Source organism: Onthophagus taurus, chromosome 7, assembly GCF_036711975.1.
Source record: "Onthophagus taurus isolate NC chromosome 7, IU_Otau_3.0, whole genome shotgun sequence".
NCBI classification, from domain to species: Eukaryota; Metazoa; Arthropoda; class Insecta; order Coleoptera; family Scarabaeidae; genus Onthophagus; species Onthophagus taurus.
This window is the reverse complement of record NC_091972.1, coordinates 15,748,129-15,768,110: the sequence shown is the minus strand read 5'-3', so window position 1 is coordinate 15,768,110 and position 19,982 is coordinate 15,748,129. Positions and strand designations below refer to the sequence as shown.

The following is a 19,982-nucleotide window of genomic DNA, read 5'->3' as shown; positions in this document are numbered from 1 at the left end:
TTTTTGGGTTATTTTTTTTGACATAACCAAACATCAATTGAAATAGGAAATGTTCGATTGACTAATACATAAAATTTTATTAACATTAATTATTAAATTAAACATTTTCTTTTAAAATCGTAATGATTTCAACAAAAATAATTGTTGTTATTATTTCATTTTTCTTTTTATGAGATAATCTAACGAAAAGGAATTTGTTAACGACGCTGGGTGCGCCATCTATTGACATTTTTCTGAATGATGTAAACATTTTAATTTTTGTATTTGGAATTCATAACGATTCATAACTTTCCATATGGTATGGACTGTATAACCAGTGATGGGTAAATACCCGGCGGGTAGGTATTTCTAAAATGGGTATTTACCCTGGGCTAAAATGGGTATAAAAGTGATACCTGTAAAAATATAACAGATTCCAAAAAAAATGAAGAGGAAGATGATGAGGACGTTGAAGACGAGGAATTGTCAACAATCAAAGACGTATTATCATCAGACGAATCTGTCGTAATTTAGATTAGATCAAGTTATTATGATTATTAACATCAAGCAGCCCTCTGCGTCCATTGGTGGACACAGACCTCCCCTATTCTGTTCCATTCGATTCTATTTTGTGCTGTCTGAATCCAATTGTTGGTCATTCTTTTGACGTCTACTTCGTCAGTTCGCTCGCGATCTCCACTCAAGCAACCGTTTTATCCACTTAAGATTTGCCACAATGTTGACCACATCATTTATGCCAGTTCTTCTTCATAGGTCTTCAATTCGTATGTAGTCCCTCAGAGTTAGACCCAGGATCGACCTCTCCATCTATTTTTGTGGTACTTGGACCCTCCTGGCAGATGCTACCGTTAATGTTAAAGTTTCGGAGCCTTATGTCATAGCCGGAAACACGCATTGATTGAAAGCCTTGCTTGGCCTTTTCTCTTGAAGGTGTCTCTAAGTTTCCCGTAAGCTGCCCATATGAGTGTGATCTTTCTGTTTAGTTCGGTTGTTTGATTATCTCTCGATACACGAACCTCGTAGCCAAGATATACATATAGCTGTCAACCCTCTCAATCTCATTATACCCAATGTTGATATTAGAGCTGGGAACAACATTGATTATAAATTTTGATTTCTCCTTGTTGATATTTAGCCCGACTCCTGCACACACCTCCTTCAAGTCATTCAGCATTAGTTTAATTTCTCCAAGGCTATCTGATATAAAAACTATATCGTCCGCGCAGTGCAAATTACTTTAGCATTGCAATCAATGTTTATGCCTTTTTGGGTCCAATCCAGTTGTTTAAATGCACTCTGAGGACTGTGAGGAACAATTTGGGTTCAATAGTGTATCGCCTTGTTTTACTCACAATCAGTACTTTACTACTTCTACTCTCTTCAGTATTTTCATGCAATTTTACCGTCATTGTAGCATTCTTATAGATGTTATAAATAAGTTTGGCATATCGATAATCGACTCTGCATTCTTGAAGTGCTTGCAAAACTGCCATCAACTCAATTTAAATTAAATTTTATAAATACCTCTAAATACCCATCTTGGGTAAATACCCCCGGGTATATATCCAGGAAATTTACCCTTCAAAATAAATACCCGGGTATTTAATAACACTGAGTATAACAGATCGAGGACTTTTCTCTAAAATCCATAATTTCATTTTTATATTAATAAAAAAGGGTGTGGATCTGCATGACCCACAAGCTTTATGGAGGTGCATTTAGACTCAAAACGGTCAAAATAATCTACTGCACACAATTGTTTAATATCATATGGATTGATATCGATTACACTCTCCTAAATATTGAAAGGATTCGAATCATCCCTAAATTGATGGTTATAGAATTTCGTGTGACAAGAATCTTACTATCACATTCTAGGAAACTCTGGGTATAGATTTTTATCTGGTGTTTGCTACAACACGTGAGCCTAGAAGTGCTGCTGACCAACCATTCAAAGCATACTACAAATAAGATATCTTTGCATGTAATGAATTTCTTCTTTTCCCACAACTCTGTCGCTTACAACCAGTCACTTACTCCCATCGCCCTCAAGTCATCCAACAATCTTTTACGAGGTCTTCCTCTAGGTCTTTTCTCTGTAGGTTTCTATTCTATAAGGATTTTTGCACTTCTATCGTCTTCCATTCTTCTTACGTGTCATCTAATTCGCTGACAGTTATAACAAATCTGCTTATCTCCTCATCACCAACCAGGGCATTGAGTTCAAAATTCATTTGAATTCTCCATGTTCCATCTTTTACTGGATCAAATATCCTTCTCAGTATTCTTCTTTCGAACTTTTTAGATCTTCTTCGTCTTCTTTTAGAAACGTCCATGTTTCACATCCGCACTTTACCACTGGTCTTATTAAACTCTTATATTTTCTCATTTTAGAGCTGTGACTTAGTATATTCACCACATTAGTTTCTTGTTTGCGAAATAAGCTTTATTGCTGTTTCCTATTCTTCTCTTTATTTCATTACTTACAGAATTATTCTCGTTAACTAGCGATCCCAAGTATGTAAACTCATCCGTTGTCTTTAATCTACTTTCCCCGACTCCAAATTCTTTCCCGATATCTGTTCTCCCAAGGTCTGTAAAATGTATTGTACAAGGTTGGTCAGACGAAGGATTTCAACGTATGAACGACATAATTTTCATAATCAGAGTGTTCAATTAGGAAAAGCAGTATATTTGAGATAAACTACTTCGTTTCAGTTTCTAGCTCCTACTGCTTCGTAACTCGTGGCGTCACACCCTTCTTTCCCTTTAAAACGCGTTCTGCTATCTCTGGCCAACCTGGTACAATGCGCTTTACGGACCTTGCATTCCCTTTCTTGACATCTTCATATATTCGGTTTTATTTAAATTCTCTCTCTCTTATTGCTAGATCATTTCGCCCAATTATGACCATGTCATCCGCGTATGCGACAATTTGTCTGCTTTTAGTTGTTAAGTTGCCCTTTGGGATCATTTCTGAGATAGCCGCGTGCAACATCTTCCTGTCTGACACCACCGCGGCCTTTGTTTCTTTCAATGTTAGTTGTACAAGATTAACCAATTTCTGTGGGATACCCAACAGCAACAGGTTTTGAAAGAGCTTCGTCCTGTCGACACAGTCGAAAACCCGTTTGAAATCGATGTTCACATCAAAGTCATATTCGTAACCCTTCTCCAAAATCTGCCTCAAAGTGTGTATGTATGTAGTTCCATGTGGGGGTGAATTCACTGCACTTAGGCCCCAGACGAGCCCTTTGTACATCTCCACAATTTAGAGATCATTCAGGGCTCCGAAAACTAGCCCAAGATTTTGAAGAACGTTAATATAGAACATAAGGGTTCACTATGTCCGAAAATTGGAGCCACGGTACGCCGAAAATGGATTCCCTTACGTAGGCGAGGTTGACAGTCACAAACAGTATGACTTACCGTCTCGCCTTCCATTTCATACCCTCTACCTAAAGGGCTGTATTCGCCAGCTTCGTATAGAACATATGCTTACGTAACCTGCAGTGTCCGGTCAGGAAGTGGGCGAGGAGCCTCAAGTCACTTTTTGATTTTCTCAGGAAATGGAAACGGGCTTTTCTCTTCCGGTCAGGGTAGAACGGAGTTTTTTTTTGCAAAGACACTTACTGCAGTCTAATCCCATCTAGCACAAAAAGCTCGTTGGAAGATGGATCAAAGCTGATCTTTGATGCTGTATTAAAAATTAGTGTATATCCGGTATGTCCTTTCCGCCACTTTATCGTGATGTTGTTATAAACCTTAGCCTCCTCAAGTGATTGCCGACAGAACTTCACTAATGATGATGTAGTTCGATGCCTACTAAGCGCTAGCATAGCCTGTCTACTATCAATGCAGATTACAACGTTTCTGTTAACCTTTTTGGAGTCGACATTAGCTGCTATATTTATAACAGTTATTTTGGCCAGAGCAGTCGTGCAGTACGACCCTAGCGAAATGGAAAGGTGCAGTCGGCTCCAGTCTTCTTTGATCCATTAGTGGGATGGTCAGCGTTTTATCTGCGCTAAAATTGCTCTGGGGTATTGTTTCAATGCCAAAGTAGGCGTGATGTAGTCTCACGCCTACTTTGTAAAATATCTAGGGACAGCACGTTCAGCTCAGTCTCTATCGCGATCACGGGTGTTGACCTCATGGCGCCCATAATTAACAAGCAGGCCAGTCGTTGCAATTGGTGCAACAATCTAGCCTTATATGTATGTTTTAGTGCTGAGCATCAAATTATGACTCCGTTAGCTACCATGGGTCTTATCACAGAACTGTAGATCCACATTGTAATGCTCGGATTTAATCCTCATGTAGTCCCAATTGCCGTTCGATATTCGATGAGTACAATCGTTGTTTTTTTTGGTTATGCAACTAATGTGTGATTTCCAAGTCAGTCCTTTGTCCAAGATAACACCAAGATATTTCACCTCTGGAGGCCTCAAAGTGTGTATATGGTCTGTTCTAAATCAGTTAGGTCGAAATCCACATTGGTAATCCCCAAAGATTTCCTCTGCATACTCGCTCATTTTATTATAGATGAAGCATGAAAATATTTTATTAATAGCAGTGGTAATCACGCTTGTGGCCCTTTTTATGGATAGGGTGTATAAGGCCCTGGTTCCATTCTTCAGAGTTCAATATTAAGCATATAAGCTCATATATACAGTTCCATAGAGTTTGTTCAAGTACCTAATAATTTTTTAATGATTTTATTGTATCTCTAATTTCATCAAATGTGGGAGGTTTTAACTCTGGTTCGACACATATCAAACTCTTCAGACTCTGTATTATTTTCCTGATTTAGCAATTCCTGAAAGTATTCTCTATTTGCCAAGAATATCATCTTCTTCATATAGTAGATTCCTTTCTTTATTCTTGCATATGGATTAATGTGGCCTGTACTCCTTTGCTTCCTCTCTCTTTGCCTTTCTGCACCTTTTTATTGGTGTCCTTCTTCTGCTGCTATATTCCTTCTACTTATCTCTTGTATTCTTTTGTAGATACTTCCCTCTCACTTCATCTTTCTCCTCAATCCAAGAGAAAACTTATTGATTATAAAATATACTCAAATATATTCAACATCATTTCGTTTTAAAAATATATTATTAAAAACTGTAGTAAACTCTGTTTAGATTGCGATACATTTTTAAAGCAATAATTTCATAGCAGCATTTTTAGCATATAATTGACAATTATTAAAATGAGTTGAATCGTAAAATCTATCTATTATCGAATTATTCAAGATGAAACGATATTATAGATTGTGTTTAAATTTTGAACGTTTAAACGTCAAATATGACAAGTAAAGAGGTTATGTTTTATGAAAGTGACGGGAGATAAGAAATGTTCGATTGAAAAAATTATTTTTTGCATTGGATATCTTTAGAATTTAATTAATTCAATTCATTTATTACATTTAAAAAATCAATTCTGTAATTAATCTTAATAATAATAAATTTTCTTGATTTTGGTACATTATTTTTAATGTGATGTATGAATCAATCGAAAATTTATTGATAGTAAGGTTAATCGGTTTTAATAATCATACATCTTGAACAATGATAAGAATTTATTGTTTATTCTATCATCAATTTTCGTAATGATTCTTAATAAGTTTAGTGTCGCACCCATCTTTAAATTTACCGCAATTCAACGGACTTTATTATCTCAAATCCAGTTTTGTTTACAAACAAGTATATGAAGGACTTTAACTGTGCATTGTCTTCTGATCTTCCAGTATTTTTTAATTACTTTTATAAATAATACAATATGCACCCTAACGAAGATCTTAGAACGGTTTTAAGCAGTGCTCTCCAAGGTTCTGGTACTTATAGCACAGCGGTTATTCCACCTTCTTCCATAGATATTAGTAAGTTATTGAAATATCTTTATTTATGTTGGATAAAAATAAATTAATTGCGTTATTTTTTTTATTTCAATAGCGAATAGTATCAATTCTTCGTCAGTTGTGTGTCAAGATTATGTGATCTCAGAGAGCATTTTAGGTGAACATCATTCCGATGGAAGAATGTCTAGTGTTCGAAGATTTTTTTGTTTATTTGTTACATTCGATCTTTTATTCACCTCTTTAATGTGGTTGATATGCATTATGGTAAGTTATTTTGTAACAGAAATGATATAAGTTAAATGTGTAACTTTTAGCTTAATGGAGATAGTATTTGGGTTGCAATTAATAAAGAAATTTATCATTATAACATACATAATTCTTTATTCGACATTGTATTAGCTGCAATGTGTCGTTTTACTGTACTACTTTTATTTTATGGGTTATTACATATTAATCATTGGATTATTATAGCTTTATCAACAGCAGGAACATGTGCTTTTTTAATATCAAAAGTTTTTGTGTACAATGTAAGTAGAAAATTTTAAGTTATTTCATAAAAAAGTTTGAATTTTCAGTTCCAAGATTCATCTCAACCCGTTTTTCAAGTTTTATTAGTGTTAACTTCTTTTGTACTTTCTTGGGTTGAAGTTTGGTTTCTTGATTCTCGAGTCATTCCTCAAGAATCTCAAGCAAGACAAATCATTATATGTAAGGATTTTTTTAAACAATTAAATGATTTTTTATAACCTTTTAATTAGCAAGCCCTGATACTGAGAGAACACCATTGTTGAGAAGATTTATTCAAGGACAACATGTGGTGCAACCTTCTGAGTACACAGAAAGTGTTGGAAATTTTCATTCAGTTCAAGGATCTCCAACTGGGTCTTTAAATCGGTTTGGGGAAACACCACAAAGATTTCCATCTATGCAATTATCTTATGAACAAGTAATACTATAACCAAAAAAGCTATGAAGTGTTAATTTTTTTATGTTTTAGATTGAAAAATATAAACAATTAGGTATTAAAGCTTATCGAGACTCCACTTTATTTTTGAATTCAAAAAATTGGAAAAAATATAAAGTAAGCGACGACGATGTAGTTTATGTCCAAAATGTTCAAGGAATTGGAAAAATTTATAAATTAGCTGTAAATTTTCTGTCTTATTTCTAATACAATTCTTAAGTTTTCATTAATTTTTTAGTGTAAGGTAAATGTAGCAGCTAGCTTTTTATTCGAAGAACTCTACCATAATGTAGATAAAATGACCGAATGGAATACAACTTTATTAGAATCACACAAAGTTCAAATTATTGATCAACATACAGATATAACCTATCAAATTTCAAAAAGCGCTGCTGCAGGTTATATTTCAAGTAGAGATTTTGTTACCCTTCGAAGGTGGCAACAACAAAGTAATTGTTATGTTATTGCTAGTGTTGGGGTTGAACTTCCAATAATTCCTCCCAATGACAAATATATAAGGTAATATTTCGTGTATACATATACAGTGTGTCAGTTAATTATAGTATCAGTCACAAGTATGCAACCAATATCACAGTGCAATACGCATCAAAAATACTGTGATAATGGTTGCATACTTGCAATGATGACGTCAGGTACGATAATTAATTAACACACTGTACAGGAATCCGATGTAAGCGGAAAAATAGATAAATGACATTAAGGAGCCAAGATACACAGTTGTTCTTTAAAGAAAAGTTGTAGGAAATTTACCACACTATAAACAGAAAATATTTTTATACTTACAGGATGTTCCATAATGAAGTACTGATAAACATATGTTGTTTTAAATGGAATTATATAGTTTTTATTGCGTATTCTGATTTTACACACAAAAATATGTTGACTTTGACAAGACATGTTGGTCCCTAGTGCTTTTGGTTTTTGGGTTATTTTAATTAGAAGCTTTTTTTAACAATTAACACTGAATTAAAAAATTAAATCTGAATTGCTCAGCGAGCGGTTGAACTAGAAAGTTAAAAATTGGTATAGTTTCTCCTTGGATTTCCTAAAAAGGAGCGACATTGGTTTTATTGGTCTATCTTATACAGGTTGTTGAAAAATGTAACTACTGTTTTACCATATTCAATTGTAAAAAAGTCGAAAATTTTAAATGGGGCGCCCCATGTTTTATTAGCTTATCAGGTAGAGAATTTAATTCTCTATAAATCTTCAGTACATGTTCCTATACCTATCAGTTGTAGTTTCTGAGATATTGCGGAATGAATCAAAACCATGCAACGAATGGCGTGCCAATCAAATATGGGGTGTTCCATTTAAAATTTTCGACTTTTTTGCTACTGAATATGATACAACAGTAGTTTCCTTTTGAACATTGCAGTATGCTGTGCACACTACATGTAAAAACAAGTAAACATGTTGCTATATAAAATTTATTATTATTATCATTATCAAGTGATCAAGGTAGATGAATATATTCATCTACCTTGATCATTATATCATTCAATCAACTTTATTATGTATTGTTCATTCTTTCCTTAAAATATAATTGTTATAAAACATTTTATTTATTATATTGTGGATAAGATACCATAATTTGCTTGATATGTGAGCATTTTTCAGAAAATCCTAATTATTTCCCAAACTATTAATGTTAGGTATAGACATATACCTAACATTAATATATGGACATATAGGCTATAAAAGGTGTAAAATGAAACGCCGAAGACGACTAAGTAATAAACAGGGGGGTGCCATTTAAAAAAATTAAGTTATGGTATTTCCAAATTTCGAAAAGTTAACGTGCCATAGTAAAGGGACCAAACGAGCTACACAGCCGATCTTGGCACCAAAACATACTCCATCATGTTGCTTAAGCATATTCTGAATCCTTAATTAATATCCCAAAAATCGAGTGTTCCCTGATTTTTTGAACAAATGTGTGCTGGAGCAGATTTTTCTACAAAAATTCGAATAACTGGAGAACAGCCAAATCAAATTGTAAAAAGTAAAGTTATTCATAAATTTTGAAAACAGACAAATATGTAAGAATATATAAGGTGTTCAATTTAAAAAAATAAAGTAGGTTTGGACTTCCGGTATAACCGGAAATGCTAGAAATCTGAAAATATTTTAGTCGAAGGGAACGCAATTGATAATACTTAAATCTGAATTCTCAAATTTTTATTTTGGCCAGAAACGTCTAATGAACAGTCTCGCTGAGACATCCTGTATAAGATAGACTAATGCAGCCTATGGCGCTCTATTTAGGGATATTCAGTAACTAACAAATTTTAACCTTTTAGTTCGATCAGGCGCTAAGAAATTTAGATTTCAAGGCTATAGTGTTAATTACTAAAAAAAAGCATATAATTAAAATAACTCAAAAACTAAAAGCGCAAATAAATAAATTTAAAATAACATATGTTTGTCAGTACTTCGTTATGGAACATCCTGTGAATATACAAATATTTTCCGTTTATAGTGTAGTAAATTTCTTATCACTTTTCTCTATGGAAGTACTGTGTATCTCGGTCCCTTAGTGCCATTTATGTACTTTGCTTATGGTTATGTGGGATACCTGTGTATGTCCGAGTCAGAAATAAACCCCCTTGCCTAATTTGAAAACAGCTCGAAATATCGTCATTAACCAAAACACGTCGATTTTTATTTTTCATTACTGACAAATCCTTTGTTCTTCTGTTATCCAAACAATGACCACTTCGTTGCTGACCACTTCGTCATACCACGTGTCACGCTCAATCAGCTGTTTTTAGAGATTTTATTGCAGATATGTTTATATTAGTATATTTACTTATAAAGTAAACTTATCTTGGAGTGACTAACATTTACCATAACTAGGTTTCATCAATTAAAATTGATATTTATATACTCATAGTCTTTATAATATTTTACTTTTACAGCAGTGTTGCCAAATGTACCATACTTATGGAGTTTCTATCACAATATTATTGTTAATACCATCATCGAATTCGTTGATGCATTTTATTTGGCAAAATATTACGGTAAAAAATTATTCAGCAAATCGTTGTTTAATTTACATTTATTGGTATTAACGATAGCACCTCGGCCGCAAGCAACCTCTGCTTAATACAGTGATATCGTATATTGTAGTCTATTAAGTCAAGGTCGCTTGCGGCCGAGGTGGTACTTTGTTTAACATCTGTCTTGTATTGATATGTTATTAACTGTAGCGCCTCGGCTGCAAGCAACCTCGAATTAATACAGTGACACCGTACATTTCATGTTATTAAGCCGAGGTCGCTTTCGGCCGAGTGGTACGTTGTTAGACACCAGTCTTCCGTTGATCGGCTTAACACGTTGACTGCCACAATAGTCACTAAAAGTCTATCCATTCTGGCCGGAACAATTTTAAAATGAAATAGGCTAGCAATAGGATAGTAAATTACAAATCATCATTTCTTTTATCAAAAACTCATGTTTTTTATTGTTTTCTGTCGAGAAGCAGCATATGATTCACGCGGCCCCACAGATGAAAATTGCCGTACTGCCCGTGTGAATCATACCGTGATTCATAAGAAAACAAGTCTGTTCATGCAAAAATGCAGTGCTATATGAATGAAATGTTTAGTCGTTTACAGTTCGTGGATGGTATATGTTGAATTCAGGTGGTAGTGTTTAGTTTTTGGCATAAACAGTGTCTGTAAAAATGAGTAAGGAAGAAGAACAACAAAAATTGTGGCAGGAGTATCTTTCAGACGAAGATGATAATGAACCATTTAAGGATTCTGGTGATAAATTTGCTAGAACCTGCTAGAAACCTGCTAGAAAAAAAAACACGAAATGGATATGATAAATGATGTTATTCAAGCAAATATGCAAGAAAGTAGTGATGAGAATAGTGTGATAGTGACCAGCTGTTATAGGACGATCTAACTGGAATAAATCTAAAATCATTCCATTTTACTGAAACAAATGTTGGCGTATTGGAAGAAATACATGGTGAATATTTTGATAAAGGTCCGTGTGAGTTTTTCAAATTATTTCTAACCTAGAACTAATGGTAACAGAGACAAACAGATATGCAGCTCAGTGTAGAGCTACTGAAAAATTATCCAAAGCCAGGATTCACGAATGACATAACACAAATAAAGAGGAAACTGAATGTTTCATTGTAATTGTTATCCCTGACAGTTTCCGTCCATTGAATCATAGTGGTCCAGAAGTGTTCTCTACGCTAACAAAATCAATGATCTAATTCCTTGTAATCGATTCCAATTGTTACTGAAAACATGGCATTTTCATAATAATGAAGTAATAACTGAAGATAAGTTACGAAAAATTGCTGCTTTGGCAAATTGATTAATTAAAAATTTCCAAAAAGCTATTGTCCCCAAAGAGAATGTCTGTACAGACGAAACGTTAGTATCTTTTAGAGGACGTCTAAGTTTTCGCCAATACATTAGTAACAAAATTCACAAGTTTGGCATCAAACTATATAAACTCTGTCTCGACAAAGGATACACGTATAATTTTCAAGTTTCTTGCGGATAGGAGGACAAAACACCAAACCAGCCTTCTTCAGAAAAAGTTGTTCTCACTTTGGCTGACAACCGGTTAGATAAAGGACGTACAATTTATAGGGATAATAAAAATAAAATGGTATAGAAAACTGGCCATTCCTAATCTTGGGTGCTGGTTTGGTGAATGCGTCTATTTTGCATCAAGAAGTTGCAAATGAAAAATTTCAATAATGAAATTCAAAGATCTTATTTGGAAGCTAACCAAATTGAACGTTTCTCAGAACCCGAACACAGAGCGTGTTTTAGAAGATGTGGGTACTAAGAATCGTCGTAGATGTGTTGTTTGTTATGAGAGACTTGCAGAAACTGACAGAAAACAAGCGCAACTCAAGGCCACTCAGTCAAGATATCGTTGTGTAGAATGCTCTAAAAACTAGTGTTTGAGTTGCTTTTTTTGTAGTCCTTTTTTGTATTACAAAATAATAACATTTTTCTATACTGTCAAGTATTTTTTCATAAAAAAATTATTTCTGCACTTCAAAGAATGTATATTTCAGGCCTTGAGCACTCGATTCACATAGGCATAGGCCAATTACAGTTTTCAGTTCTTACAGGCATGTATTTTGAATTCCATAACCGTTATAGCAATCTGAAAAGCAACCGTTGATTCATTTGGCTTTTAAAAGTAAACCTGCATGAGAATCAACTTTTGCCTCTCGTGGCTGTTGTGGAAATTTTGCCGTGCATCAAGTTACGCTTCTCATGGGAGTCAACGTGTTAATATAGTTACATCGTATATTTCAGTTTATTAAGTCGAAGCCACTTGCGACTGAGGTGCTACGTTGTTAGACACCAATCTTGCATTCATGGTCGAGACGTTTACGTTAATTCCATATCAACGCAAGACTGGTGTCAAAGAAAGTAGCACCTCCAGGTAAATAACAAGCGAAACTAAACGTGATAAACAATTTTTAATGCTAAATTATTGAGGTTACTAAAAAATAAAAATCGACGTGTTTTGGCTCATGATGATATCTCGAACGTTTTCAAATTAAAAAAGCGTACTGTATATAAAAAGTTTTTGATTTCATTTTTGTTAATTTTAGAGGATGGAATGGTGCTGGTTGTCAAATAATAACTGGCTGTACAACAGGATCATGTAAATTAGAATGGATTTTGAATTCCGATCTGAAAGGAAAAATACCAACGATTGTTTTACAAAAAGCTTTTGTGAACATGATGTTTGAATATATAAATAATTTACGGAGTCATTTAATACAACGTATCGATAGTCTTTAAATAGATGAAAAAGAACCGTTTAATAAAATAATTTAAGTTTTTTTGACTGATTTATAAAGTTTATGAATGAGTTTAAAAAAATTAATGTCATTTTGTAACCGATTTATTTATATTTAATGCACACACATTGTGATAATCTTTAATATGAGGTTATAAATGAAATATTTAGGTGCATAGAAAGTGTTCGAGAAAATAGCAAAACTGTGATTCGCTTTAAAAAAGTTAACCTAAACACATACATTTTAAATTAGATATATTGTACGGTTATTTTATATTTCCAATTTAAGAGCTTAAAGCATTACTATTTAAAAAAACTTAAAATTAAAAATAAAATTTGAATTCTGTCAAAAATGTTTACAGTTCCTGTTATGATGACACCAAAAAATTTACGTTGGATTTGTTTTTACAAAGTATAATGAATTGTTTAAAAACTCATCATTTTAATAGGTACCAACAAACAATAATTTACGTCATTTGAATTATAAATTTTAATTAAGGTGATTTGAATTTCAATAAATTAAGACAAAATAATTCATTTTGCTATGCATTTATTACGTATTTTCCATTTATGCGATTACAGTAAATAATTATAATTACAAAAAGTTTTTATTCCAGGATCCATTCTTGTTCTTCATAAATTATTGGGAGATTTATTTATCTTGAGCTGGGAACCATGCCTGGCAAGCCTCACTTGCAATTTCACACATAGAGGATAAAGCTTTTCCAGCATTATCGTAATCTAAAATTATTGATTAAAAAAATATTATTTGTCTTTTAGGTGTACTCACCGATGGTGGAACTTCTTTTTCCAAAAATTGATCCATTAAAGGGCGGTTTTCTGTATGTAGCATCAACATTTTCAATTAAAGCAACTACGAAGACAACGACAACAACGAACATGAAAAGTTTTACGAAGTTGGTTTGCATGATCTGTTACAACAAAATATAAGTCGGTTTTAGTTCAAAGACGAATTATTTTTTTGAATTACTACTTACGATAATTTTTTTGTTTTTGTGTTAGGTGATGTTTTCTCTTGGATGGTGAAGCACGTTCTGATTTTTCATCTGAATCCTTCAAGCTTTTATACCCTGAAAATAACTGGATTGATCAATGTTGGGCTGAAATTCAATTATAATGTCATTTTCGATGTTCATTTACAACACAATTTCATTAGGGATTCCACTGTATCGAAAGTAAATACACTTTTTCTGTAATCGAGTCTAAAATCTTATTTCTATTCATTTATTAAGGTGCTGTTTTTACAGTACACCCGAAAAAATGTTTTTTACATTTAGGAAATCTTAAACAATGAATGTATGTATGAAACAATGAATTTTGTACATTTTCGGAATACAGATATAACGTGTATTCAAATCCTCTCGGTTTTCAAGAAAATTCTTACTTTTTGGGAAATTGCTCATCTTGTTCCGAATCGACGAAATCCAATTTTTTACATTTACTTTTCGCCTGTTTTTTTGTACCTCGTCCCTAATAGCTGTATCCAGTATTAACACGTTGACTGCCGCACGCATTTTACATATTTTGCCCATGGTGCCAACATGAATCTTTTATTACGCTATGCATATTATCTATAATTCTATTTATAGCAGATAAAATGAGTTTTCCAGTGACTGCCGAGACGCTGTAGCCCAATTTAGTCAAAGGACGAAAATACAAATCGAATATCTGGAAACAAATCTTCTGACACTGTAATGTCTCTCTGTGAAGATATTTCTGCACACACAATTATTACACAAGTGTAGACCTAACGAAAACATTAATTACGACCAAGGCTGCTTGTGGCTAAGTTGCTACGTTGTTATACACCAGTCTTGCATTGACATGGTATTAACTTAAATATACCGGTGCACATACATATAGTGGGCACGCAGCAAAAAAATTGATGAGGCAATCCAAAAGAAGTGGTGTTCCAAAAATAAAAAGGTGGTGAAGTTATCGCTCGAGAAAATAGAAATAGTGTAACAGTTTTAAAATGGAAGCATAAAAGAGATGTGATGATGCTATCTACAAAAGATTCTGTAAAAATGACAACTGTGCAGAAAAGATGTTGGTCATTTGAAAAGCCAAAAATGGTAGTAGATTATAATTTAGAGAAATCTTCAGTTAATTTGTCTGGTCAAATGACTGCTCACCACTGCGGAAAACAATAAAGTGGTACAAGTAATTGGCATTAGACCTTTTACTAAATGCTTGTGTTGTAAATTCAATGGTGTTATACAAACAAGTAACAAGAAAAAATATTTCAATTACCAATTTAAGGCTGAAATCAGCGGTGATTTAGTAAAAATTTCTGATAATGAAGATTGTATTTCGTTATGTAATTACGTAAAAACCGGGAAGTGTGGAAAATGCAAGACGATTTTGTAAGGTGTACTATTAAAAAAAATTCAAAGCAGTTAGGAAGAATGAGCGCAAAGAATTGCACTAAAATTTTGGCTAGCACTAAGTTATTGTGACGACTGTTTGGGTTCACATTTCACAACGTGTTAAACAATAGACAAGCAAAGATATGCCTTTGCCAAAATCCGTCATGATTTTTTATATAAAGTATTAGAACCTGTGGTTAGACTCTTAGATTGTATAGGTCAACAAGTGACTGGTTGGAGGTATTAACCATAAAGCCAATTTTACACCATCTAACTTCGGTTCCTTATGTTGAGCTCCAGAATAAGCCTTCTGTGTATTACTTTGCAGAATCTTGTATTCAGTATTTTTAGAGTTTTATATCAGTGGAAGTTTACATTTGAAGACGTTAATTCGATGGTTAATTTTTGTTTCCACCATTGTCAATATCCTGGATAAAACTGGCCGTCCACTTACCACAGCTTTCCTCATCCAAATTTCTAAGGCTTTTGTACGAAAACCAATGGATTGTAAAAATTTCTTGACTTTTATTCTAACTTTTTTTCAATTCATTCCTCGTTTTCCTCCCTTATCTATTTAACTCTTCTTCTGTTATTCTTTCTGTACTTATCTTGTAGAGTGTCTTTGATTCGTTCTCCGGTAGATTTTTCGTCATTCCAGACATTTCTCCTGTTATTCCTAAATTCTTTGGCAAATGCATCCATTGCTGCTTTGTATTTTTTCCATTCGTTGTTCATACTCTTTTCATCATTGGTGTTTATTTAAGGTAGTCTCTCTATGATTTGAGAGAGAGATTCGATAGTCTACCTGCTGTATCGACCTGGTACTACCAGTATAAGACAATTGTATTTGCAGTTGACCAACTAATTGACCCTGGGTTATTGATATTTCTAAACAAATCTAACCTTACACAACATTTCCACCTGGAGATCATTGACTCTTGTAAATAAAACTAACCTTACTCAACATTTTTTCTTGAGGTGATTGACATTTGTAAATATTTCTACCTTAGATGCAACATGATACAACATCGACGTCAATTTCTCGTCATGCTGAGTGTATAAGAATAATAAAGTTGCTATACCCAGCAGTTTTAATGCAATATTAAATAAGCGGATTCATGTTAGGTCAAATCAGTTTATCAACTATTCAGAGATAGCTTGTTATGCCTTTATGGAATAAGAAAACGTAGAGTTTTAAAGTATATACAGAATATCTATAGGAAGGAATGCTTGTATTGAAGGTTAATCGAGGAAAACATTGTAATTGGCCAAAATAAATTATTAACTTGCTTTATAATATGATCATAAAGCAAGTTGATGAGCACATACAAAGTTTTCCTGCTCGAGTATCTCACTACAGTAGATATTTTATTTACAAAACGTGAAAGATTTGCAAAATTGAAGTAAGGTGAAATGTAAGATAATTTTGTAGAGGCTAGTTTAATCATTACACTAAGGCAGAAAAACTGTATTTTTTAAACGAAATGGATCTACTTGCATGGAAGTCTTTATTTGAAGAAGAATCTGGCAAGAAATTTCATAAAACCGTTGTTCATTTTAATTTTAATTTTTTGTTCATCCTTTCAGCCTTCTTAGGTCATCCTCCACATCGTCCAGAAATCGCTTTTTCGACATCCCAACCGATCTACCGACAGGTCCATGGCGATCAAAGTGTTTGAAATTCAATTTTTGTGGTACATTTCTGGCTACATGCCCAATTCATGTCACATTTGCACTTTGATACATATCAAATGTTCTGGTATGTTTCCACCGCCAGCCTTGGCCACCATATACTTGGTCTGTGTAAAATATATCTTTAATTTTATCTTCTCGGCCACGTAATTCAACCTTGTAAAGACCTCGTTTTCTGTTCATCCTATAATATCTATTTCGCCGGCTGATACCAAGATCTGCGTTGACTTCTTGAATATTGTTCCAAATGTAGTGATCTCGTACTACGTTTTCTAGGGCAATGTTAAAAAGCAGTCTTGAGAGCCCATCTCGTTGTCGTAGATCTTTGTGGCTTGCAAAGGTTCTTGATAGATTTTCTTGTGTTCTGACTTTACAGGAAACCTTCTTGAGAGAAGGATCCTCTTGAGAATTTTCATCGAATTTCTAACAAGCTTTTATGGTGCAACCTTTTAACTTCGGTTTTGTTTGTAATAATAGTTGCTTTAGATGAATATGATAACATGATTTTTTAGTGATTTTTACAAGTAGCATGGTCAAGTATATAATAAACAGCTTGTGCTTTTGAAGGTTAAAGGATATTACACAGAAAGTAGTAGTTATCATACATTTTTGTTATTTACTTAGCAATTATTTTAGAATTATCATATTCTATGAAACCGTAATATTTTGGACCATACACTAGGTTTTTACAGAATTTTGCTTGTAAATAAGGTAATTATCCTGTATATAGCACCACTGATTATAGATGATCTTTTATTAGTCGTGTAAGGATAAGATTAGATTGTTTAAAATGTCTGGTAATCACCAATTTAAAATGAGTTTCTGAATATAACTATATCATTACATTTTGCAGACATCGACTCGATCGAAATGAATTGGGTTTATAAAGTTTCACTTCTTAAACATAGATAGCGCATCAATACATAAACAGGAAATATGCTCAACAATTCTATATTCAGTTTATCTTATATACATAAGATGGCAAAACATCACTGCAAACAATGCATTAAAGTAATTTTTTTAAATTCAATCTTGCATTTATCTTAGATCCACTTTTAGCATTTCCTTTTCAATCTTATTCAAATCTATAAACCAAAAATTAATTTTTATTCTATTCATCAACAAATATCATTACCTTAATTTTTCTTTTTGGCGGGACATTTTTGAAAGTCAGTTCTCATAATTAATTCGTGAATTTTTCGTAAATCAATAGCGCTACATCGATGACTGTTAATAAACGATTTGTATAAACAAGGGTCAAGTTTTCGTTTAAGTCTCGTGAATCCTGGATGATATCGAGGGATAATTTTCGATTTTTCTGCCAAAATACCGGTGATATAAACATCTTCTAAGTGATAAATTGGAGTTTGTAAAGCTGTTTTGTACAATTTCATTAAAACGTCCACACTCATCACGTAACTAGCGCCAGCTAAGAAATTTGGATAAAATTTCTTTTGGTATAAATAATATGGAGTGAACCTATTTATTTTAATGAAATAAATTTTTATGTTTAATAGAGTAATTTAATGAACTCACCATTTACTTTCTAAAGATCTAAAAGGTCTTGGTCTCTTTGTGATGTCACCTAATAAAAGTTTGCTTTTCAATTTAATGCTTTTTAAAGTTCTAATTAATGTTGGGATGTAAATGTAAACATCATCATCACTTTTCATTATGTAATGAACAAAATGGGAACAATGAGTTGTTACTAGTTTTAATAACATCACTGATTTTATTGTTAAATTGTGATAGGTATCTATAAAATCTTCTTGGATTAAATCTTGGTAGAGATCGAATTCCATTTCGATTTTTTTCTAATAAAAAAAATATTGTGATATAAAATTAAAAGTATTGAGTATTTACGTACTTGTAGCGTTTTATTAGTTGGTGTTCCTAATAAATAATAAATACCAACTGCAGAATTTAAAACGTTTTTATTTAAGCCCCATGTTTCTCTGATAGCTCCTCTTATTTTTGAATTTTTAGGTGCTGATAAAATTATTATTAAAACATCCAATTTTGTTTTACAGAAATCTTTTGGTAGCAAAATCGTTGTGTTTTTATCGGGAAGGACGTATTGTGTCGTATTTCGACTTACATTATAAAGCCAGCGATTCACAAAACCTAAATTAAAGTGTTAATTGATGAAACATTTATTATAAACCTACCAAAACGTAACGTTGGTTCATCTTTAACGCTAAATATTTGAAAAACTAGTATTAGAACAGTTATTGTACTAAGCCCGATTAATAAATGAATTTTCGCATTTAACCCGTTTAAAGAAAATTGTTGAAACATTTTAGTAATAACACTTTAAACACAAACATCTCAATATGACAATGTATAGAACTCACTTGGTTATGATTAAACCAATTGTGCGTGAACAATTGCTATTGTTAAAACGGTTAGGTGCCTCACAAGAGAAACATTTTCCCATGAAACTTGGTAACCACGCGTGTTTACCTACACCTACCAATGCGTGCAAAATTGATCTTTTTACAAATCAAATTGTTTACATGAAAGGTTTTTCTTATTTCTTTTCTTACGTGGGTTATCGAAGACAAGTGTAAAATTCAATTGTACTTTTGTTATGAACACATGATGCTGCATCGACATTTAGGGAGAATCTTTTTAGAAAAAGTACCTGTATAAGTATTTTATAAAAGACTTTTAGGGAAAAGATCGTGTGAACAATTTTTTAGTGGAAAATGTTTTACCCCAAATTCTATTTTAAACTTAGAAAACAAGACATCAAAAAATCTAATCACATGTAAATTGATCATTCTAAAAGTAGACGGGTTGGGATCGCTTGCTTTCTAAACGCCTCTATTTTCCGGTTAGATACGCATCGAAGGGCGGTTATTAGGATTATTAGCTCTGTGAAAGGCACCCTAGTTTACAGGGACGTGCCGAACCATTGTGGTCTGCAAAACGTGAAACCGGGAGAAAATAACATATGTGACCGTGTGTGGTCGCACGAGCGTCGATTTTTCAAACGAACGGTTTTCCATTGTATTCGGCACGAATTTCAACTCAACAGTAAACCCTCTCTTAATCATAATGAGACAAAAAGCAAGGATAATGAGACCAATTGAAAATTAAAAATACGGTGTTTTAGCCAAATTAAACACCTTAAAGTTCGGCTGGAATCATTATTTTCAATTGGACCGCAATCCACCTGCTCAACGATTATCGGGCAATTATACGCTGAACATAAATAAGGGAGGGTCTTTCCCATCAATTTCTTTCTACCCGTCTC

General features: G+C 33.2%; 3 protein-coding genes across 3 annotated transcripts; 1 reads left to right on the top strand and 2 right to left on the bottom strand.

Moving 5' to 3' along the window:
* The first annotated feature begins 5,507 nt into the window (after positions 1 to 5,507).
* Positions 5,508 to 13,174, top strand: LOC111418991 (Steroidogenic acute regulatory protein-like). The gene is made up of 8 exons (XM_023051726.2): positions 5,508 to 5,878; positions 5,952 to 6,121; positions 6,172 to 6,384; positions 6,433 to 6,565; positions 6,616 to 6,803; positions 6,855 to 7,004; positions 7,060 to 7,340; positions 12,451 to 13,174. Exons 1-8 carry the CDS (start codon positions 5,779 to 5,781, stop codon positions 12,641 to 12,643), a joined length of 1,428 nt encoding a protein of 475 aa, XP_022907494.2. The 5' UTR covers positions 5,508 to 5,778; the 3' UTR covers positions 12,644 to 13,174.
* Positions 13,175 to 13,731, bottom strand: LOC111418998 (neuropeptide SIFamide). Its single transcript, XM_023051740.2, has 3 exons — positions 13,640 to 13,731; positions 13,432 to 13,573; positions 13,175 to 13,382 (listed from the first exon to the last, which is right to left on the bottom strand). Exons 2-3 carry the CDS (start codon positions 13,568 to 13,570, stop codon positions 13,294 to 13,296), a joined length of 228 nt encoding a protein of 75 aa, XP_022907508.2. The 5' UTR covers positions 13,571 to 13,573; positions 13,640 to 13,731; the 3' UTR covers positions 13,175 to 13,293.
* A 3,656-nt stretch (positions 13,732 to 17,387) lies between these two features.
* LOC111419006 (beta-1,3-galactosyltransferase 1-like) lies at positions 17,388 to 19,108 on the bottom strand. The gene is made up of 5 exons (XM_023051751.2): positions 18,892 to 19,108; positions 18,591 to 18,847; positions 18,260 to 18,537; positions 17,859 to 18,202; positions 17,388 to 17,808 (listed from the first exon to the last, which is right to left on the bottom strand). Exons 1-4 carry the CDS (start codon positions 19,019 to 19,021, stop codon positions 17,860 to 17,862), a joined length of 1,008 nt encoding a protein of 335 aa, XP_022907519.2. The 5' UTR covers positions 19,022 to 19,108; the 3' UTR covers positions 17,388 to 17,808; position 17,859.
* Between the last annotated feature and the right edge of the window lie 874 nt (positions 19,109 to 19,982).